The sequence below is a fragment of the Triturus cristatus genome, chromosome 11 (genome assembly GCF_964204655.1).
Source record: "Triturus cristatus chromosome 11, aTriCri1.1, whole genome shotgun sequence".
In the NCBI taxonomy this organism is placed as follows: Eukaryota; Metazoa; Chordata; class Amphibia; order Caudata; family Salamandridae; genus Triturus; species Triturus cristatus.
In genome coordinates this window covers 29,160,123-29,180,002 of record NC_140594.1, presented here as the reverse complement: position 1 = coordinate 29,180,002, position 19,880 = coordinate 29,160,123, and the positions used below count along the sequence as shown (strand labels likewise).

The window sequence follows — 19,880 nt, the reverse complement described above, 5'->3', positions numbered from 1 at the left end:
GCGGTTTCCTGGATGTTCTTGTCATCACACTGAATGTTAGAGAGGGAGGAGACATAAGATTACGTTGTAGAGTTGTTGTAGATGGTGTTAATTTTCTTTGTAAAGTATTGGAAGAGCTGGGTCAGAGTGCCTGCGAGGGGGTGATGGTCGTGGAGCAGAGCGGACGGCAGGGGACGCGAGTACCTTCACTATAATGAATATTTCTTTTGAGGAATTGGAGCTGTTGTGAACCTGTTCGGTGACTGCCATGCACTTGGTGGCTCTGAGTGGCTGGTGGTGGATCTAGAAGGCTGATTTGTGGGTGCTGTTGTTGCGGGTGTGATGCAATCTGCGTTTCAGCCGTTTCCAGTGGCCCTTGATGAGTCGAAGGTCTTCTATGTACCAACTTGGCTGTGGCTTTGACCATGATGTGGAGGTCGTTTTTGATAGTGCCATGAAGTCTGCAAAGGAGGTGACCCATGTGTTGAAGTTGATGATGGTGTGTGATAGGTCGTCATGGTGGGGTGGGCATTGAGTTTGAAGCTCTGTGGTACAGGTTCCTTTTGGGACCATGTGCCAGCCATGCCGGGTCATCTTGGTATGTTCAGTTCTCTGTTAGTTGGCAGGTGCACCCAGAGGCTGACAAGGGAGGGGTGGGGGTGATGGGCTTCTCCACCATGATGTTGGAGCAGTTGGTGAATACAATGTTGAGGAGGTGTCCGGCTACATTGGTGGGGTCATTCACTCATTGAGTGAGTCCTAGTATGCTCAGGTCTTCCAGGAGGTTGATGGTGTTGGTCCTGTGTGATCCTCTAGGTGAACGTTGAGTTTGCCGAGTCGAATGAAGGCGTCTGAATCGAGCACCAGCGGGGCGATGAGGTCCGTAAGAGTGATGCAGATTCTGGATCTTGGTCCGAGCCGCGGGTAGGAAGGGCGCCTCCTAGGGTGGTGCTCGATGCACTGAGTTTGAAGGCCTTGTGTTCTAGCTGCTTGCTGATGTTTGTAGGAGGCAATGGAGCAGGTGAGTTTTTCTTAGTTGTCCTTGCAGTGGAATTTGGTCAAGAGGCTATGCCCACCCTGGACAGCCCTAGATGTGCGCCCCGCATTTACACAGTTTCAGGTGCACCCCGAGATCTTCACGCCCAATATGCAAATGTGCATGCTTTGGAATGTGCAGTAGGTGATTACAGTGGAGAAACCTCTCTCCCTAGTGCCCCAGAAGAAGGATGCGCCTCATCAGACCAGCCCCAACCCTCCCTCGTCCTGAGGTCCCACTTATACCCACCCAATGGCCTGAACTTGGCGCTCTGCATCTCACTCGTTCACTCAGTCTGAGATAGGTTCAGTCACCCCATGGGGATTAACTGTGCCCTATCGTTGTCTCAAGCAGCATCTCTGCTCTGATTGGTGGAAAAGGATGCCACTCAATGTGAACACTTTCATGTATTTCCATGCAAACTGTTATTGTGCTTGACATGTGACTAGAGATGGGCGAGCCAACAAATTAACAGGGAGAGCCGAGCCAAGCGTCTGGTTCAGATCTTAGAGCCGAGCCCTGAAAATATTAGCTATGGAAAACATCCAACAAACATCACACAAAATATAATATAGTCTGGTCAAAATTTTAAAGGTGTATTTCTTTAACACGTGGAAGCTTTGACACAATTATTGCACCTCACTGAGAAGTAATTATTAAAAAGTAATAGTTTTGTACTACTGGTAATTGGAACTCACATATTTGAAAAGTGCCTTCATCCGCGATAATGAAGGAAAAAGAGTTTTAGTGTAAGAAAATATTTGCCTAAGATCACACAATTTTGGTGGGGGAATCCGTGATTTATCCAAGTTATCTAGTTTTAGTTTGTGGAAATCAGTCACTAAATGGGTATCTACTTTCCTTATGTTAAGTCTGTTTTTACCTCTTAGTGAACTTTTTGAAATATAGCACAAACAACTCCCGAAGGTATAGGAGCGCTCTACATGGGCATTAGTTACTGTACACATGCACTCTTTCTATGCTTGAGGGAGATTAAGTGATCTGCCCAGAATCAGAGGATGCGGAGTCGACCCCGAGACATAACACCACGTCCTGGGTAGAGGGAGGAAGGCAGACAGAGGCCACATGAAGGTTCGGCTCCTTATGAGCTCGCGGTTCTAACGGGACCTCAAGTTGAGCCAGAGCCAGGCTTCAAGCTCGAGCTTTCAGTGACTCGCCAACCTCTACTTGTGACTCACTAGGCTTGGGGTGTGACGGACCTTACACCGACCCGGCAAGCCTCATGATCGCACTTGACAAACGACTGATTCCACCCCAGCCCTCACAGCCGTTGCAGGTGAAAGGCCCGTCAGTGTGTGTCCCTCGTTCCCCACAGTCCAGCCGGCCCCTGCGCCTTCCAGAGGGAGGTGCACACGGTCCACACAGCCCCGAGAGAGGCAGGCACTAATCTCCCAGGAGATAAGCCGCGGAGAGCCGCGGAGAGCAGCGCGGACCTAATGAGATTTTTAATAGCAGAGCCGGTGCGGCCGGTTATCGGGAGAGCTACTTACACAAGCGGTGATTACAGGAGTGATTACTGGCGGATATCAAGAGACACTCAGTGCGCACAGAGAGGGAACATTATGCACAGTGCTCGCCTGGGGGGCCGCCTGGGACCACAGCCCTGCGGTGTCCAGTGCAGGCACATGAGTTTATGAGTAGGCGCTTATTAGCGCCTCATACACGTTAATGATTTCAGAACACTCTATAAACACATAGAGGAAACATTCTGTCCTGTGCTCGCCTAGGAGAGGCGACGGGGGCCACAGCCCTGCGGTTGCATAACTGGCTTCGCGAGTTTATGAGTAGGCGCTTATGTAGCGCCTCATACACGTTAATGATTTCAAAACACTCTATAAACACACAGAGGGAACATTCTGTCCTGTGCTCGTCTAGGAGGGGTGACAGTGAGTTTATGAGTAGGCGCTAATGTAGCGCCTCATACACGGTTAATGATTTCAAAGCACTCAATAAACACAGAGAGGGAACATTCTGCTCAGTGACCCTCAAGGAGGGGTAACGAACGCCACAGCCCCGCAGTCTCCAGAACAGGCCTCATGCCAGGTTTATAAGCAGGCGGAGATGTAGCGCCTCGCTCATGTTCAATGATTTCGAAGCACAACGTCGGACCTGCCTACCTCAACCACCGCCTCAACTTCCACCAACCCACCAGGCCACTGCGCTCAGCCTCACTCTTCCTCGCGCAAACGCCCCGCGCGAGCAAGGGATGAGGACGCTCCTTTTCCGACATCACCGCCAAATCCCAGAAGGACCGCCCCCTCCACATCAGGACCGCCCATCTCTTCTCGATTTCCACATGAAACTGAAAACCTGGCTATTCGACTAAGAGCCTGATCGACAGACCCACGTATCCCAGCGCCTGATGTCACTCGGGTGATAAGCGCACTTTACAAATCCTCATCACATAACCTTTATTTAAAAAAAAAAAAAAACAATATTTAAAATGAAGGATAAAATAAGACCCAGTTCTACAGTGAGAAGCAGAGCAGAAAAGGGGAGGTTGGATTTGTGGGTGATCTGGCGCCTACCTCTAGTCTGGAGTCACCTCCATTACCGGGTACAACGACATACGTCAATCTGAAAGAGATACGTTAGTGATAGATTCCTTACCTTAGAATATCCCCAGGCATCAGACTGGATCCGGAAAGCTTTGCTAGCAGTACCCCTGCGCGTCAGTAGGTGGCGTCGTGCGACTCCGTGTCCCTTGCTGGCGTCGTATGTGCCGAGATGACGTCACGGAGACTACTTAGGTGGCACCCATGCACGCTGACGTCAGTTCTTTCTTTTTCCACACCAGAAAGCGTAGACCCGGTTAGAGCACGTACCTTAGTCACTTTTTGACTACCCTTTTTGAGACTTTTGTCTCCTGTACAATTTTGGTTTCCTTGGTGCACGTAGGGATGCCTGGATTTAAGTCTTGTGGGGCCTGCCGTCGCAATATGTTGGTAGCGGACCCCCATGATGTCTGTCTCTGCTGCCTGTAGACCGACCACGACTCCCGGTCCTGTCTGGACTGTCGGACCATGGCCCGAAGGCCCTGAGGGAGTGGCACCGGAAGCTGCTGGAGGTCGGGCACTCGTCCCAGCGCCGTTCCCGGTCCAAGGGCCGTTCCAGGGATCGCTCGCGGGGCCACAGTTGTCGCTCCTCGGGCTCTAAGGTTTCACCCTCGGATTCGGGTAAGAGACGACACAAGAAGAAGTCGAAGAAGCATTGTCGCTCTCTGAAGTCCCCCCCGTCGATCTTTGGATGCGGACGAGGGGGACAGGGGTTCTGCCCCCGTGGCTCCTTCGGAGCCCGAGAGTCCCGCGGCCTACCCACCTTACCCGGGTCCATTGGCGACTCCCACACAGGTGCAAGAATTTCTTGCTACCATGGACCACCTTTTTAGGCCTCGGGCTCCCGCCATCGTGCCCTCGGGCCCCGCGGTCCCATGTCAGGATCCTGTTGGGCCGCCGGCTGATCCAGCTTCAGTGCCACAGGATCCTGCACCGTTGGCTCCGGCCACGGCGCAACAAGGTCCATCGCTGCCAGCCCCAGCGCCACCCTCGATTCCACCTCCGGCACCACAGTGGGTGCCATTTGTCCCGCCCATGCCCAGGTTCCAGGACCATTTTGTTCCTACCTGGGATCCGCATTGGGACACGGTGCTGGCTTGGCCCCGGCCGACGCCGTTCCCGGCACCGTTCTCGGTGCTGTTCCCGATGCCGTTTGTTCCTCCTCCGGATCCTGCCCTGCCGCCATGATCTGTTCCACATGCGGCGGAGGTGGAGGACGACTGGGAGGGGTCTGAGGACCCTCCTGCCCGTCAGTGTGACTCCAAGCAGGACTGGGCGGACGACTTGGAGGATGCCAGCGACCTCTCCTCTGACCCAGGGTATACCTCTCCCCCGCCTACCATGGAGGAGGGCGCCTCCTACACGATGGTGCTCCGTCGGGCAGCTGAGGTTCTCAACCTCGATCTCCCTACGGTGGCCCTCAAAACTAATCTCCTCACTGAAGTGCTCCAGACGGCGTCCACTTCGTCGGAGCCCCTGCTACCATTTACCGATGCCCTCACTGACGTCTTGCTAGGCCCTTGGTCGCGGACAGCCACAGGGGCCCCTGTGGATAAAAATGTCACCAGGCGTCATCGCCCGGCGCCTGGTGACCCCACTTTTCTGACCACTCATCCTACGCCTGTGAGCCTGGTCATCCAAGCCTCGATTCACAGAGTGCCTTTCCCACGGCTCCGCCGGATAAGGACTCTAAGAAGCTGGAGCAGTTTGGTAAGCGGTTGTTCTCTTCGGCCAGCTTGGGGTTGCAGTCGGTGAACACCACATGCCTATTGGGCCGCTATTTCCACGCGGTGTGGGATACAGTTGCACAGGTGTTACCTCAGTGTCCTGAAGAGACCCAAGCTATGCTGGCCCAAGCTGTTGCCGAGGGTAAGGATGCGGCTAAGTTTGCCATTCGGTGTGGTTTGGACACCGCAGACTCACTAGGTAGAGCGATTTCTACGACTGTGGCACTTCGTCGCTACGCCTGGTTGAGATCTACCGGATTCTCGCCAGATGTCCAAAGCTCCCTCATGGACTTGCCCTTTGATGGCACTCGCCTGCTTGGTGATAAGGCCGACAGTGCGCTGTAGCGTTTTAAGAACTCGCGAGCCACGGCCAAGTCCTTAGGTCTTGCCACGAAAAGCCCAGCCACTCCTGGTTTTCGTTCCTTTCGTGGCAACGGCAGGGGTGCACAGGCGCGTTCCTTCAGTAAGCCTGTGCAGACCCAGCTGCAATCAGCGCGGGGGTCAGTCCACCCTCGCCCCCGCTGCTTCTACCTCCAACCTTCCTAATCCGAGCTTTGTGGAGCACCCCACACCAGTTGGTGGCAGGATCCGCCATCACCTCCCCCACTGGCATGCTGTCACATTGGATGAGTGGGTGTTGCAGATCATCTGTAAGGGTTACTCCCTTCCCTTTCAGTCCACCCCTCCAGCCATGCCACCTCCGTCCCACCGCATGTCGGGGGAACACTTGGCAACTCTCCAGCAGGAAGTCACGGCCCTCATGGCCAAGGGGGCCATCGAACACGTTCCTGGGCCAGAGGTAGGATGTGGTTGTTATTCCCAATACTTTCTGGTCTCCAAGAAGGACAAAGGGGGCCTGCGCCCCATCTTGGACCTCAGGGACGTCAATCGCTTCCTCCGGAAGGAGAAGTTCAAGATGTTGACTCTGGCACAGGTCTTGGCTGCCCTCGACCCTGGAGACTGGATGGTAGCGTTGGACTTCCAGGACGCATATTTTCACATACCCGTCCTGCCGGCGCACCAGTGTTACCTGCGGTTCATGGTAGGCCACGAGCATTTTCAATTTGCCGTGCTCCCTTTCAGCCTTACCGGCACCCCTCGGGTGTTCACCAAAGTGATGGTGGTGGTCGCAGCTCATCTGCGCAGGTCAGAGGTGTCAGTCTTCCCCTGCCTCGACGACTGGTTGTTGAAGGCAGGCTCGCCCCAGACTTTCGTTGCCCACCTCCAGACTACGGCTGACCTCCTGCATTTGCTGGGGTTCTCCATCAACGTGCCGAAGTCGCACCTGAGTCCCTCTCAGAAGCTCCCCTTCATCGGAGCGGTTCTGGATTCGACGCAGTTTCGGGGTTATCCTCCCGAACAGCTAGTCCGGGATATTCAGGCTCTGATTCTGATCTTTCAGCCTCTATCCCGTGTTTCAGTCAGGTTGACCCTCCAGCTCCTGGGCCCGATGGCCTCCTGCATCCTACTGGTGTAACATGCCAAGTGGCATATGCAGGCTCTGCAGTGGGACCTGAAGTTCCAGTGGGCACAGCATTAGGGCAACCTGTCCGATCATGTCCAGATCTCGGAGGGCACTGCACGTCAATTGCAGTGGTGGCTCACAAATCGCGATTGGTTCCATGGCAGATCCCTCTCCCTTCCCCAACCGGAGCACACAGTGGTGATGGATGCATACCTCCTGGGATGGGGAGGCCACTTGAGAGAGGCGGTGATCAGAGGACTCTAGTCTCCAGCAGAGTCCCGGCTCCATATCAACCTTTTGGAGCTTCAGGCGATCCGTCTTGCACTGAAGGTATTCCTTCCCTCTGTCCGGTAGAGTGTAGTGCAGGTGTTCACGGACAACACCACCGCCATGTGGTATTGCAATAAACAGGGCGGGGTGGGGTCGTGGACCCTATGTCAGGAGGCTTTGCGCCTCTGGACATGGCTGGAACATCAAGCCATTATCTGAACGCCAGGGCGGACGATCTCAGCCGCCGGTGCTTGATGGATCACGAATGGCGTCTGCACTCGGACGTGATGCAAGGTCTCTTTCTGCAGTGGGGAGAGCCTTGGTTAGATCTATTCGCCACCGAATAGAACGCGCAATGCCCTCAGTTCTGCGCGTTGGAATTTCCAAGGCGGCACTCACTCGGCGACACTTTTCATCGTAAGTTGAGTTACGGTCGGTTGTACGCCTTTCCGCCTATACCACTTCTGCCCAGAGTGCTGAAGAAGATTCATCGCGACGGGGCCCAAGTTATCCTTGTGGCTCTGGATTGGGCACGAAGATACTGGTATCCCGAGCTACTCAGCATGGCGATCGCTCCCCCAATTCGGCTGCCGCTTCGGGAGGATCTTCTGTCGCAGCAGCAGGAGAAGGTCCTCCACCCGAACCTGTCCTGCCTCCACCTCCATGCGTGGAGATTGAGCTGTGACAGTTGACAGCTTTCGATCTTCCTCCCAAAGTCTGTGATGTCATTCTGGCAGCCAGGCATCCCTCCACTTAGACTGTATACATCTGCTGGTGGAACAAGTTTGTGGCATAGTGCACAGCGAAGTCTGTGGATCCCCTTTCTGCCCCTCTTTCTGAGGTTCTTCTGTTCCTGCTATCCTTGGCCTGGCAGGGCTCTGCTCTGGGCACTATCAAGGGTTACTTTTCGGCCATCTCCACCTTTCTAAGGCTTCCAGATCAGCCTTCTCTCTTTAAGTCCCTGGTTGTTAACCGTTTCCTGAAGGGCATTACACACACATTTCCTCCCGTGCCTTTCATTATGCCTCAATGGGACTTGAATCTTGTTTTGACCTTTCTGATGTACGCTCCTTTTGAGCCCCTTCATAACTGTCTTTTACGTCTTCTCACTCTAAACACGGCTTTCCTGGTAGCTATCACCTCTTCCAGAAGAGTGAGTGAGCTCCAGGCTCTTTCTTCAACACCTCCTTTCCTTTCTGTTCACTTGGACAAGGTGGTTTTGAGGACCCGTCCTTCTTTCTTGCCAAAGGTTGTCACGCCCTTTCACATCGGGCAGACCATCACTTTGCCCACCTTCTTTCCACCTCTGCACCTTTCAAGGGAGGAAGAGAGGCTCCACCGTCTGGACCCAAAACGTGCCCTCTTGTTGTATCTGAAGCGCACACAACAGTTCCGGGTGGATGACCAGCTCTTTGTTGGCTACGTGGGCGCCAAAAAAGGTCTAGCCGCGCACAAACGGACCATCTCTCTGGTGGTCGTTCTGTGCATCAAAGCGTGTTACTCGCTGGCTAAAAAGGAGCCTCCTGTGGGGCTGCGTGCCCATTCTACCAGGGCGACGGCGGCCACTACTGCCTTGGGACGCAGCGTTCCCTTGCAGGATATTTGTCAGGCAGCTACGTGGGCTTCGCTGCACACATTTACCAAGCATTACTGCCTTGACAGTCAAGTCCGGAGAGACAGCTTCTTTGGCCATTCTGTTCTCCGTGACTTTCTGGTGTAATCTATTCGCAGACCCACCACCGGGGTTGGTATTGCTGGGGTATCTATCACTAACGTGTCTCTTTCAGATGCACAAGTTACTACTTGTCTAACGATATATCTGTAAGAGACATTAGTTAGTGATTAGATTCCTTACCTCCCCACCCATCCTCCCAGTTCTGCTAACTGATTTCTAGGGTTTTCAGGCTTTCAGGGCTCTAGTTTCATGGCACCAGTGGTCAGTTTGTTGCATGGCTCTGCGTTCCTGGCACGGAAAGTTGTATACAGAACTGACGTCAGCACGCATGGGTGGCGCCTAAGTAGTCTCCGTGACGTCATCTCGGCCCATACGACGCCAGCGACGGACGCGGAGCCGCACGACGCCACCTACTGATGCGCAGGGGTACTGCTAGCAAAACTTTCTGGATCCAGTCTGACGCCTGGGGAGATTCTAAGGTAAGGAATCTATCACTAACTAATGTCTCTTACAGATATATCGTTACACAAGTAGTAAGTTGTGCTTTCGGAGTCAGGTATCTTGGAGTCACTCACCCTGAAGTCACCCACTGGAGCCAGCCATCCCGAATTCAGATACCCTGGAGTCAGCTACCCTGAAGTCGGGCTCTGGAGCTAGCCAGCATGGAGACACCAGCCCAGAGCCAGGTACCCTGGAGTCCGCCACCCAGAAGTCAGCCACTGGAATGAGTGGGCATGGAGTCAGCCAACCCGGAGTCATGTACACTGGAGTCACTCACCCTGAAGTCAGCCACTAGAGCCAGCCATCCTGGAGTCAGGTACCCTTGAGTCAGCACTGTGGAGTCAGCCACTGGGATGAGCCAGCATGGAGTCGGGTACCCTGGAATAAGCCACCCGAAGTCACCCACTGCAGCCAGCCACCCCAGATTCAGCCAGTTCAGTCACATTCCTTGGAGTTAGCCACCCTGGAGTCAGCCACTGGAGCCCATCAGCCTGGAGTGAGCAAGTCCGGAGTCAGGAACCCTGGAGTCAGCCATCCTGAAGTCAGCCACTGGAGCCCGTCAGCCTGGAGTCAGGAACCCTGGGGTCAGCCACCCTGAAGTCAGCCACTGGAGCCTTCCAGCCTGGAGCCAGGCACCCTGGATTCAGCCACTGGAGTTAGCCATCCTGGAGTCATATACTCTATAGTCCACCACTCTGAAGTAAGCCACTGTAGCCAGCCAGTCTGGAGTCAGCCAGCCCAGAGTCAGTGACCCTGGAGCTAGCGACCCTGAAGTCAGCCACAGTAGCCAGCCAGCCCGGAGCCAGCCAGCCCGTAGTTGTTACCCGGGAGTCTGCCACCCTAAAGTTATCCACTGTTGCCAGTCAGCCTGGAGCTGGCCAGGGAGGAGACCTTACCCTGGACTCAGCCACCCTGAAATCAGCCGCTGGAGTCAACCAGACTAGAGTCATTCCCCTGGAGTCATCCACCTGAAGTCACCCACTCAAGCCAGCCAGCCCGGAGTCATTACCCTAGAGTCAGCCACCCTGAAGTCATCCACTGTAGCCAGTCAGCCTGGACACAGGCAGACAGGAGACCTTACCCTGGAGTCAGCCATCCTGAAGTCATCCACTGTAGCCAGTCAGCCTGTAGCCACCCAGAGAGGAGACCTTACCCTGGACTCAGCCACTCTGAGTCAGCCAGACCAGAGTAATTCCCCTGGAGTCAGCCACTCAAGCCAGCCAGCCTGGAGTGAGGTATACTGCAGTCAGCCAGTTAGAGGCAGAGACTGCTGGGGAATAAGACTGCAAGTACCACTCGTGGTGGGGGTGAGGCTGGGATTCTGGAGGAGGGAGGTTTAGAGACAAGTCTGCACCCCATCCGGTCCGGTATTTCATCCCCAATGGTAGTCAATGAGTGAAACCAGATGCGTGGCTCTCCATATTCTCCAGAATGACCAGGTGAGGGTGGGGGAAGTCTTAGATTTCAATGATCCTCTTCAGTGCCTCCTTCGAAGCAGAGGTGGGTGAGTCAACTGTAGGAATATGCCCTTTTTGTACGGCCACCCTCACACTTTTTGCCTCAATGCTGAAGGTTATGGCCCTGAAAGTGCACTGGAGCCTGCTAAAAGGCCCCAGTGCCAGTGCTCTCTCCCTAAAACTGATACATGTAAATTGGTAACCCCAATTGACAAGGGCTTTAACACCCTTATAATTACCTGGTAAGTGGTAACAGTGGTACCCAGGGCATAGGAGTTAATGGGGCCCCCAGGGCCTGCAGCATGGTTGGTGCCACCTTGAGTGGCCCTGGTAAACATATGACAGCAGTCCTGCCCTTGTAGACTGCAGGATCAGTGCAAACTGCTCAAACTCGACTTTGCCCTCACAATCTGTGGCAAGGTTAAAGCACTGTTTGTAATAAATGCCAGTCACCTCTAAGGTAGGTCTCCTGAGCCCAGAAGGCAGGGTGCATTGTCTTAAAGGTGTGGGCATATAAGAGCAAGCCTGTATGTCCCTACATCAGCCTCTTTCGATTAAAGGACAAGTGATCAGGGGACCATACAATAACATGGAGTGGCACCCAGGCACCCCCGAGGTTGCCAGCTCCATTATTTTCCCACTGAAATATGTCATGTTTGGTATCAAACAACTTATCTTATCACCCCTACATGATTCCCATGTCAGATGTGATGTGACATGCACCCAGGTGGCTGCCATGAGGTCTGAAGACCCCACAAGTCAGAAAGAAAGGCCTAGATGGGTAGGAGGTAACACATACCTCCCTTACAGGATGACTTGTGAAGTGGCACATCAAGGCAGTGAGCTTTAAAGTTTTCACCGCCTCTGATATGCATCCAGGCTGCCTCCTAGAGGAGGACACACCTGTCCCCCCTACCCCAGGCACATTTGCTCCCAAGCAGGTGGGAACATTATGTAGTTAGGAGGTTTACACCTCAGAAGACTAACCACACCCCTAGGGTGGGCTACCTGGTCTTTACAGTCATGGAAGGTTTCTGCCATTTTTAAAAGTGGCAGACTAGAGAGTTCTGGGCAGAAAAGGTGACACACAACCTCAGATGTAGTCACTTTCTGGGTGGATTAGCCGCTGGGGCTAGTAGCCCATTGGTCGCTTGCACCCACACCCATAACACCTTCTAAATCTAGGATTTAAGGGGTGCCCCTGGCACCAGAACCTTCTGATTCAAAATGCAACAGTGACTTCAGGACCTGCACAACATAAAGGCATTATACTCTGCAATTGCATGACTGCGACTCGTCCCAGATCAAAGACCAGTTTCCCTAGACAAACTGACCCATTTGAGTGCCAAAGGAAACTCCAGAGTTGCTTGGACTAGTGGCACTAGTCCCCTGCAGCCCGCAGATAAAAGCACATTCCCAGAACCAAAGAATTGCTGGCCATTGGGCACTTCTCTGGTTCGCTCAAAAGTAGATGGTCCAGTGCATTGTGAGAAACATAGTCCTGACCTCCAGCAAGTCTCAAGTGGCTACAGTTTTCCCCTGTACCTACGGACATCAAAATATCTTCAAGCTGACCTTACTGCTGCCAAGGCTTGTTGGTGGCCAGCCCGGCTACTATTACCTTAACTCAATGCTGAAACCAGAGTGAACTCCGCAGCACCTTCAACCTACCACCTCAGTGGCCCCATTGTCAACTTTGTGCATACATTTCCTCACCTCCACCGTCTGAGCGGTAAAACCAGCTCCCCGGCAGCATCAAGGACAGCGGGAGCAGCTCTGCACCAAGGCCCTACGAGGCAGGTAAAATTCAAGTGACTGTCGTGGCCTGGTCCATGGACCCGCGTCATCTTACCCTTCAGTGAGTTCCACGCAACTCGACCTGTAAGTGAACAATTGTCACTAGACTTTTTACTATTGACCGCGATGTTAAAGTTCTGCAATATTGAATTAAAGATTTATTTTTCCTTCTAAAATCCATTATAATAATCTGATTGTCTTCACGTTGGTGCTAAATTTATGTAAAAATCTTCTTTATTTTTATAAATTGGGGTCGGATTTCTTTTGAGTCATGTCTATTACATATCGTCCATGTTGGTACTCTGAAATGTTTAACACGTTCCTGTAGTAAAGCCTGACTGCTCTGCTCCACGTTACCAGGACTGAACTAGAGCTTTTTAGGGTGAATCCAAAGGACCTATTTTGGGGCATTGTGAGAGCATTGCATAGTGAGTCCTAAGCAGCCTCATTACAGCTCTGCACTGAGAAGTACTTATTAAAAGTTATAGTTTTAAACATTAACCATTGGATAACCAAGAGGCAAGACAGTCGACATGTGAACCCATGGCCAGGATCATGGGAACCTGCAAACATTTTCAGAGGCACCACAAAGTATGGTCTCTGGTGTGCCCGAGGGTCGCATTGATGCCATCGGGGAAGTAGGACTTTAAGGAAGGGGTGTAGGGGGGAGAGTCAGTGTTGACGTTGGGGAAACGAAGCATGTACATGGTGGGCTCAGTGAGTCATGGAGTTATTTTGAGGGTTTCATTCCATACTGCCCTCTGAAGTAAGCCCCTAGTCCCTAGGAGAGTCATAGATTTGACGATACTATGTTAAGGTATACTTGAGTCGCTATCCCTCTACCGCACCTTGGGGTGAGCCTTATCTACTTCCTAGCACTACCTTGGGAGAGTCAAGTGTAAAAAAGAAATAACTTCATTACTGATTGGCATAAAATGTGCAACCAGAAAACCTCAAATCACTTCTGGCTTCCCCACCTCGCCAAAGTGTTTGATCCTTTGCAATTGATTTATTTCACTTTGCCCCCTGTATCCTCATTATCACATGTAAGAGCACCTTGGCATACATGCGTTCAGGATATGAACTGTACAAAAACATCTCTTGTGTTTGATTTAAGAAACTATAATGTTGTGCCCGTATACTGACAACCTAGGCCACCCGAGGGTTTAGCCCGACAACTGCCTTGGCTCGAAGTTCCCTGTTGGCGTTGCTGTCCGAGTGGGAGTCGGTATTAATGTTTCTTTGTACATTTTGAAAACTATCACTTTAAAAAACTACTTCTGAATGCACCGATATAACCTAATGTACTAAGGTGAAACACTTCTACATGGTAATGTTATACACTTTTTTGCATTTTGAAGAGAATTTGTCATTTTTTAAACATTTGTTGCAGGATATCTTAGAAAATGAATGTTTCTGAAGTTATGTGCTGCAGTATACCTTATTTGCTTCTTTTCTTTTACTTCAGTTAGCTTGTAAGTAAACACCTCCCCGTTATTTAACATATTGCTGAAGGTTAGTTCTCTGTTTTAAGTAAAATGCAGCACAGTGCGGTCATTCGGCAGGTGGCCGCATGCAAAGGTCAGGAGGGCGCTTGCCCTTGAAACATGTATATTAAAATCCACAGTTCAAGACTAGATATTCCATAAATTGTTCTGGGATAATCCCCAAACTGCACCCCTTTTAAAAATACAATATAGTCTGTTTAGTGGCAAACAAGCATTGGCACTCGTGTCTGGTGCCCATTCGGTGCGTTCAGATTCTTCGTTGGCGCCTTGGTTCCAGCGATGCTGGTAGCCTGTATGTAAATGTGGTAGTATTTCTTGCCAGGTCACTGGATGCTGCCTGCTGACCACTAACGCTCTTTCCTTGCCTCTGAACAGCACATGCGCGAAGCTGCTGAACGGCGGCAACAGTTGGAGCAAGAGCATGAGCAAGCCTTGGCCGTCCTCAACGCAAAGCAGCAGGAGATTGAAGTACTGCAGAAGGTAAGAGCGACAATGCAGAGAGCCAGCGTCCGCGATGCAAGGGCCCGCCACGTGTGCTAGGAGACCTCCCGGGTGCATGGGGTGGACTCCGTAAGACGCTCAAGGCTGGTGGAGTCAGAGGTCTTTCCCAGTGGAGTCTTATCACAATGAAGTATTGGGCCCATCTACCAGAAGATGAACCAGCCTACAGGATGGATGGGAGGAACATGCGACCCGGGGGCTGTCTTAGAGCCATCTTTGGGGGGCTACATGCTACACCCTACCGCGATTATGCTTACCCTGGGCACACTGCACTAAATGCAATGGGTTGACGGGACAAGATCACACGAGCCACTTCTTAGTGGGATTCCATGAAAATGGTCATCCTAGCCAAGCAAAAGGGCTTTGATAAGTGGGATCTCATGGGCCTGTCTAAAGTGGGAGATCTGTGGGCACAGGGCGAATTGATTTATTTGGCAGAGTTACAAAGAGACTACCATGTGGAGCCTGCTGAGACATACCGATATTTACCAATAATCCATGCTCTCCAAAATGTTCTGCCAAGGGGTGAGGACCTTCCTGAATCCAACCCACTTGCAAATAGATTGCTAGATGACTACGCGCCCCGTAAAGCGATATTGCTTACTTATCACAAACTGTTACATAACTCCTCTGACCCCCAGTCCGCTTGCGAGAGAGTTGTGAGCGTGATCTTGGGGGGTTGGAGGGTGATGAATGGCCTGAGACGTTGGCTTACCCCAGGGAGGGGGCCAGGAGGTTAAGATTTCGCCTTGTGCAATTAAAAATCCTCCATAGATGTTATTATGTTTGTACAACAATGGTTAAAATAAGTCAAACCAAGAGTGCCCAAGCAGTATGGACAGTAGGAAACATTCTTTGTACATGGTGTGGGGCTACCCGGCACTCCAGCGTTATTGGGAGGCTGTGGCTGCCTGTCCCAACAGTGTTTGTGGGAGCAGTGTGATATTGTTGACAAAATGGTGTCTCCTACATTTTTGGGGTGAAACTGATGTCATGCATATGGCGCGCCTCTGGCTGACCCTGGGGCTGATGGTGGCTGAACATAATATAGCACACATTTGGGCGGCTGTATCAACACCACACCTGGATGAATGGAAGAGGGACATGGAATGGTGCATGCAGGTTGACAGGGTGCTATATGAAAGCAGGGTTTGTCTGAACAAATGGAAAAAATATGGGATATGTGGAAAATGTATCAGAGGAAGCTGTGTGCTCCTATTGTGGGCGATACTCAAGATGTTTGGTACCAAGGATGCCTGGACTTTACTGTTGGGTGGTCTGTCCTGGAAAGACATCCAAGACTGATGGAGTCAATGGTCTGCTCTAGTGAGACATCCAAGACTGGTGGTGTCAATGGTCTGTTCTAGCGAGACATCCAAGACTGGTGGAGTCAATGGTCTGTTCTAGCGAGAGACAAAAGGCTGGTGGAGTCAGTGGTCTGTCCTAGAGAGACATCCAAGGCTGGTAGGGGCAGTGGTCTGTCCTAGAGAGACATCCAAGGCTGGTGGAGTCAGTGGTCTGTCCTAGAGAGACATCCAAGGCTGGTGGAGTCAGTGGTCTGTCCTAGCGAGACACCTAAGGCTGGTGGAGTCATTGGCCTGTCCTAGATAGACATCCAAGGCTCGTGAAGTCAGTGGTCTGTCCTAGGGAGACATCCAAGGCTGGTGGAGACAGTGGTCTGTCCTAGTAAGACATCCAAGGCTGTTGGAGTCAGCGGTCTCTCCTAGTGAGCCATCCTGGACTGGCAGAGTCAGTGGTCTGTCCTAGAGAGACATCCAAGACTGGTGGAGTCAGTGGTCTGTCCTGAGAGAAATCCAAGGCTGGTGGAGTCAGTGGTCTGCACTAGTGAGACATCCAAGGCTGGTGGAGTCAGAGGTCTGTCCTAGTGAGATATCCTGGACTGGCCGAGTCAGTGGTCTGTCCTAGAGAGACATCCAAGACTGGTGGAGTCAGTGGTCTGTCCTGAGAGACATCCAAGGCTGGTGGAGTCAGTGGTCTGTCCTAGAGAGACTTCCAAGGCTGGTGAAGTCAGTGGTCTGTCCTGGCGAGACACCCAAGGCTGGTGGAGTCATTGGTCTATCCTAGATAGACATCCAAGGCTGGTGGAGTCAGTGGTCTGTCCTAGAGAGACATCCAAGGCTGGTGGAGTCAGTGGTCTGTCCTAGTGAAACATCCTGGACTGGCAGAGACAGTGGTCTGTCCTTGAGAGACATCCAAGACTGGTGGAGTCAGTGATCTGTCCTGAGACACATCCAAGGCTGGTGGAGTCGGTGGTCTGTCCTAGAGAGACATCCAAGGCTGTTGGAGTCGGTGCTCTGTACTAGTGAGACATCCGGGACTGGTAGAGACAGTGGTCTGTACTAGCATCTGTCCTACGTCAGTGGGTCAGCCCTTCATCCCACTGATTCATTATAGGTCATTGGGGGTCAGGCTGTTTCCTGCTGATTCATCTGAGGTGTTTGACGTCAGCCTGTTTCCTGTTGATTCATTAGAGGTCATTGTGGTCAGCCCTTCACCTAACTGGTTCTACCTGTGATATGTCAGTGGGTCAGCCCTTCACCTCACTGATTCTACCTGTCATATATCATAGGTCAGTGGGTTAGCCCTTCATCTCACTGATTCTACCTGTCATATATCATAGGTCAGTGAATCAGCTCTTCACCTCACTGATTCTACCTGTCACATATCAGAGGTCAGTGGGTCAGCCCTTCACCTCACTGATTCGACCTGTCATATATCAGAGATCAGTGAGTAAGCTCTTCACCTCACTGATTCTACCTGTCATATATCAGAGGTCAGTGGGTCAGCCCCTCACCTCACTGATTCTACCTGTCATATATCAGAGGTCAGTGGGTCAGCCCTTCACCTCACTGATTCTACCTGTCATATATCAGAGGTCAGTGGGTCAGCCCTTCACCTCACTGATTCTACCTGTCATATATCAGAGGTCAGTGGGTCAGCCCTTCGCCTCACTGATTCTACCTGTCATATATCGGAGGTCAGTGGGTCAGCCGTTCGCCTCACTGATTCTACCTGTCATATATCAGAGGTCAGTGGGTCAGCCCATCGCCTCACTGATTCTACCTGTCATATATCAGAGGTCAGTGGGTCAGCCCTTCGCTTCACTGATTCTACCTGTCATATATCATAGGCCAGTGGGTCAGCCCTTCACCTCACTGATTCAACCGGTCTTTTATCAGAGGTCAGTGGGTCAGCCCTTCCCCTCACTGATTCTACCTGTCATATATCATAGGTCAGTGGGTCAGCCCATTGCCTCACTGATTCTACCTGTCATATATCAGAGGTCAGTGGGTCAGCCCTTCGCTTCACTGATTCTACCTGTCTTTTATCAGAGGTCAGTGGGTCAGCCCTTCACCTCACTGATTCTACCTGTCATATATCAGAGGTCAGTGGGTCAGCCCTTCACCTCACTGGTTCCACCTGTCATATATCAGAGGTCAGTGGGTCAGCCCTTCACCTCACTGGTTCCACCTGTCATATATCAGAGGTCAGTGGGTCGGCCCTTTGCCTCACACATTCTACCTGTGATATATCATCGGTCAGTGGGTCATCCCTTCACCTCACTGGTTCCACCTGTCATATATCAGAGGTCAGTGGGTCAGCCCTTCATCTCACTGATTCTACCTGTGATATATCAGAGGTCAGTGGTTCAGCCTTTCGCCTCCCTGATTCTACCTGTGATATATCAGAGGTCAGTGGGTCAGCCCTTCACCCCACTGGTTCCACCTGTCATATATCAGAGGTCAGTGGGTCAGCCCTTCGCCTCACTGATTCTACCTGTCATATATCAGAGGTCAGTGGGTCAGCCCTTCGCCTCACTGATTCTAACTGCGATATATCATAGGTCAGTGGGTCAGCCCTTCACCTCACTGATTCTACCTGTGATATATCGGTTGTCATTGGGTCAGCCCTTCACCTCATTAATTCCAGCTGTCATATATCAGAGGTCAGTGGGTCAGCCCTTCGCTTCACTGATTCTACCTGTCTTTTATCAGAGGTCAGTGGGTCAGCCCTTCGCCTCACTGATTCTACCTGTCATATATCAGAGGTCAGTGGGTCAGCCCTGTCTCCCACTGGTTCACCAGAGGTAGGGTGGCATACACTGTGTCCTGTGAGATATCAGGGGTCAGTGTGGCATACCGTGTATCCTCCGAGACATCAAAAGTCAAGGGGTGCCTTGCTTTCTGTGGGGCTTTTAGGATAAAACGAGGTACCCTTGTGTCATGTTTTTACCTTCAAGATCACATGAAACAAGGAGATGGTTTGGTATGGTTTGTGCCCAGCTTTGGTCTTCTAGCCACTTTCTAATCTATTTTGCAGTGGACAGAACCAAACTTCTAAAGACGGCAACTGAGCGAGATAATGAACGCTGCTTGGGTCGGATTGCTTGGGGTGGAAACATTTCTGGCTTGTAGCCACCACTTCTGAACCAGCTTCTTGTGTGTAATGTTTCTTAGGGTTTCCTGGTGCCACCTTGGTGGCCTGTGGCTGGGTGTACGAGCATTATGCAGGAGTTAAGTATACACATGGTTGAGCTGTACCCCTGTGCTGGGTGAAAGCCGCTTACGGATGGATATAGGTCGATAAAATATAATTGTTTGATAAGTATTCGTTATTTTACTATTAAAAGTTATTATTATTATAACCATATCAGCGTTTAATTTCTTTTAGTATAGTTGCTAAGAATTTATATATTTGTATGTAATTAGAAATTGTTAATTTAGGCACATGTTGTTGGTTTTGTAAGGGATTAGAGTGAGAATTATTTTTAAATGCAATTTTTTCATATTAATTGTTGATTTATTGCTCAGTTTCGTGGATTATTCAATTGTGTTAGGTATTTGTATATTTATTGATACAGTTCTAATTTTTTAATTTAATAACTGATTTAATATTATTTTTTCCATTGTTATAATGTTATGTTTATTGTTTTATTAATTGGAATTGTCTGTGTGTGATTTTAAGATGCTAGGGAGGCACATGTTTTAATTTAAAATAGTTTTCTAAGATTTTACCTTTGTTTATTTGTAATTTAAAGTGATATCATTGAAATTTAATGAACACATGTATTCTTTTAAATATATATATTTTTTGGCCTATATTTAAATATTTTCTTTCAAAGAAACTGAGTGGTAATAGTAAATCTGGCCATTCCAAAGACCAACACTTTCTCTACTTTTGCATATATTGGAGTGAGAACAGTTAGTCTTACCTCTCCAAGATCCAACCCTTTCCCGCCTGTTGCTTTGTTTTGCTTACGCTGGAGTGAGAATAATAAATCAGGCCCCTTTAAAGTCAAACCTGTACACTATTGTTGCCTGGGTTAGAGTAGGGGAAGAAACGTTTTCTTCTCCAAGTCACAACTTT

The 19,880-nt window shown here is 50.9% G+C and overlaps 1 protein-coding gene across 8 annotated transcripts in view; it reads left to right on the top strand.

Annotated features, from left to right (window-relative positions):
* RIMBP2 (RIMS binding protein 2) overlaps window positions 1–19,880 on the top strand; it is a 1,529,140-nt gene that overhangs the window by 988,406 nt on the left and 520,854 nt on the right. For all 8 annotated transcript variants that reach the window (XM_085633657.1, XM_085633660.1, XM_085633661.1 and 5 more), the window contains exon 9: window positions 14,367–14,471. In XM_085633657.1, coding sequence (XP_085489783.1) covers window positions 14,367–14,471 — 105 coding nt within the window. The remainder of the gene's footprint in view (window positions 1–14,366; window positions 14,472–19,880) is intronic.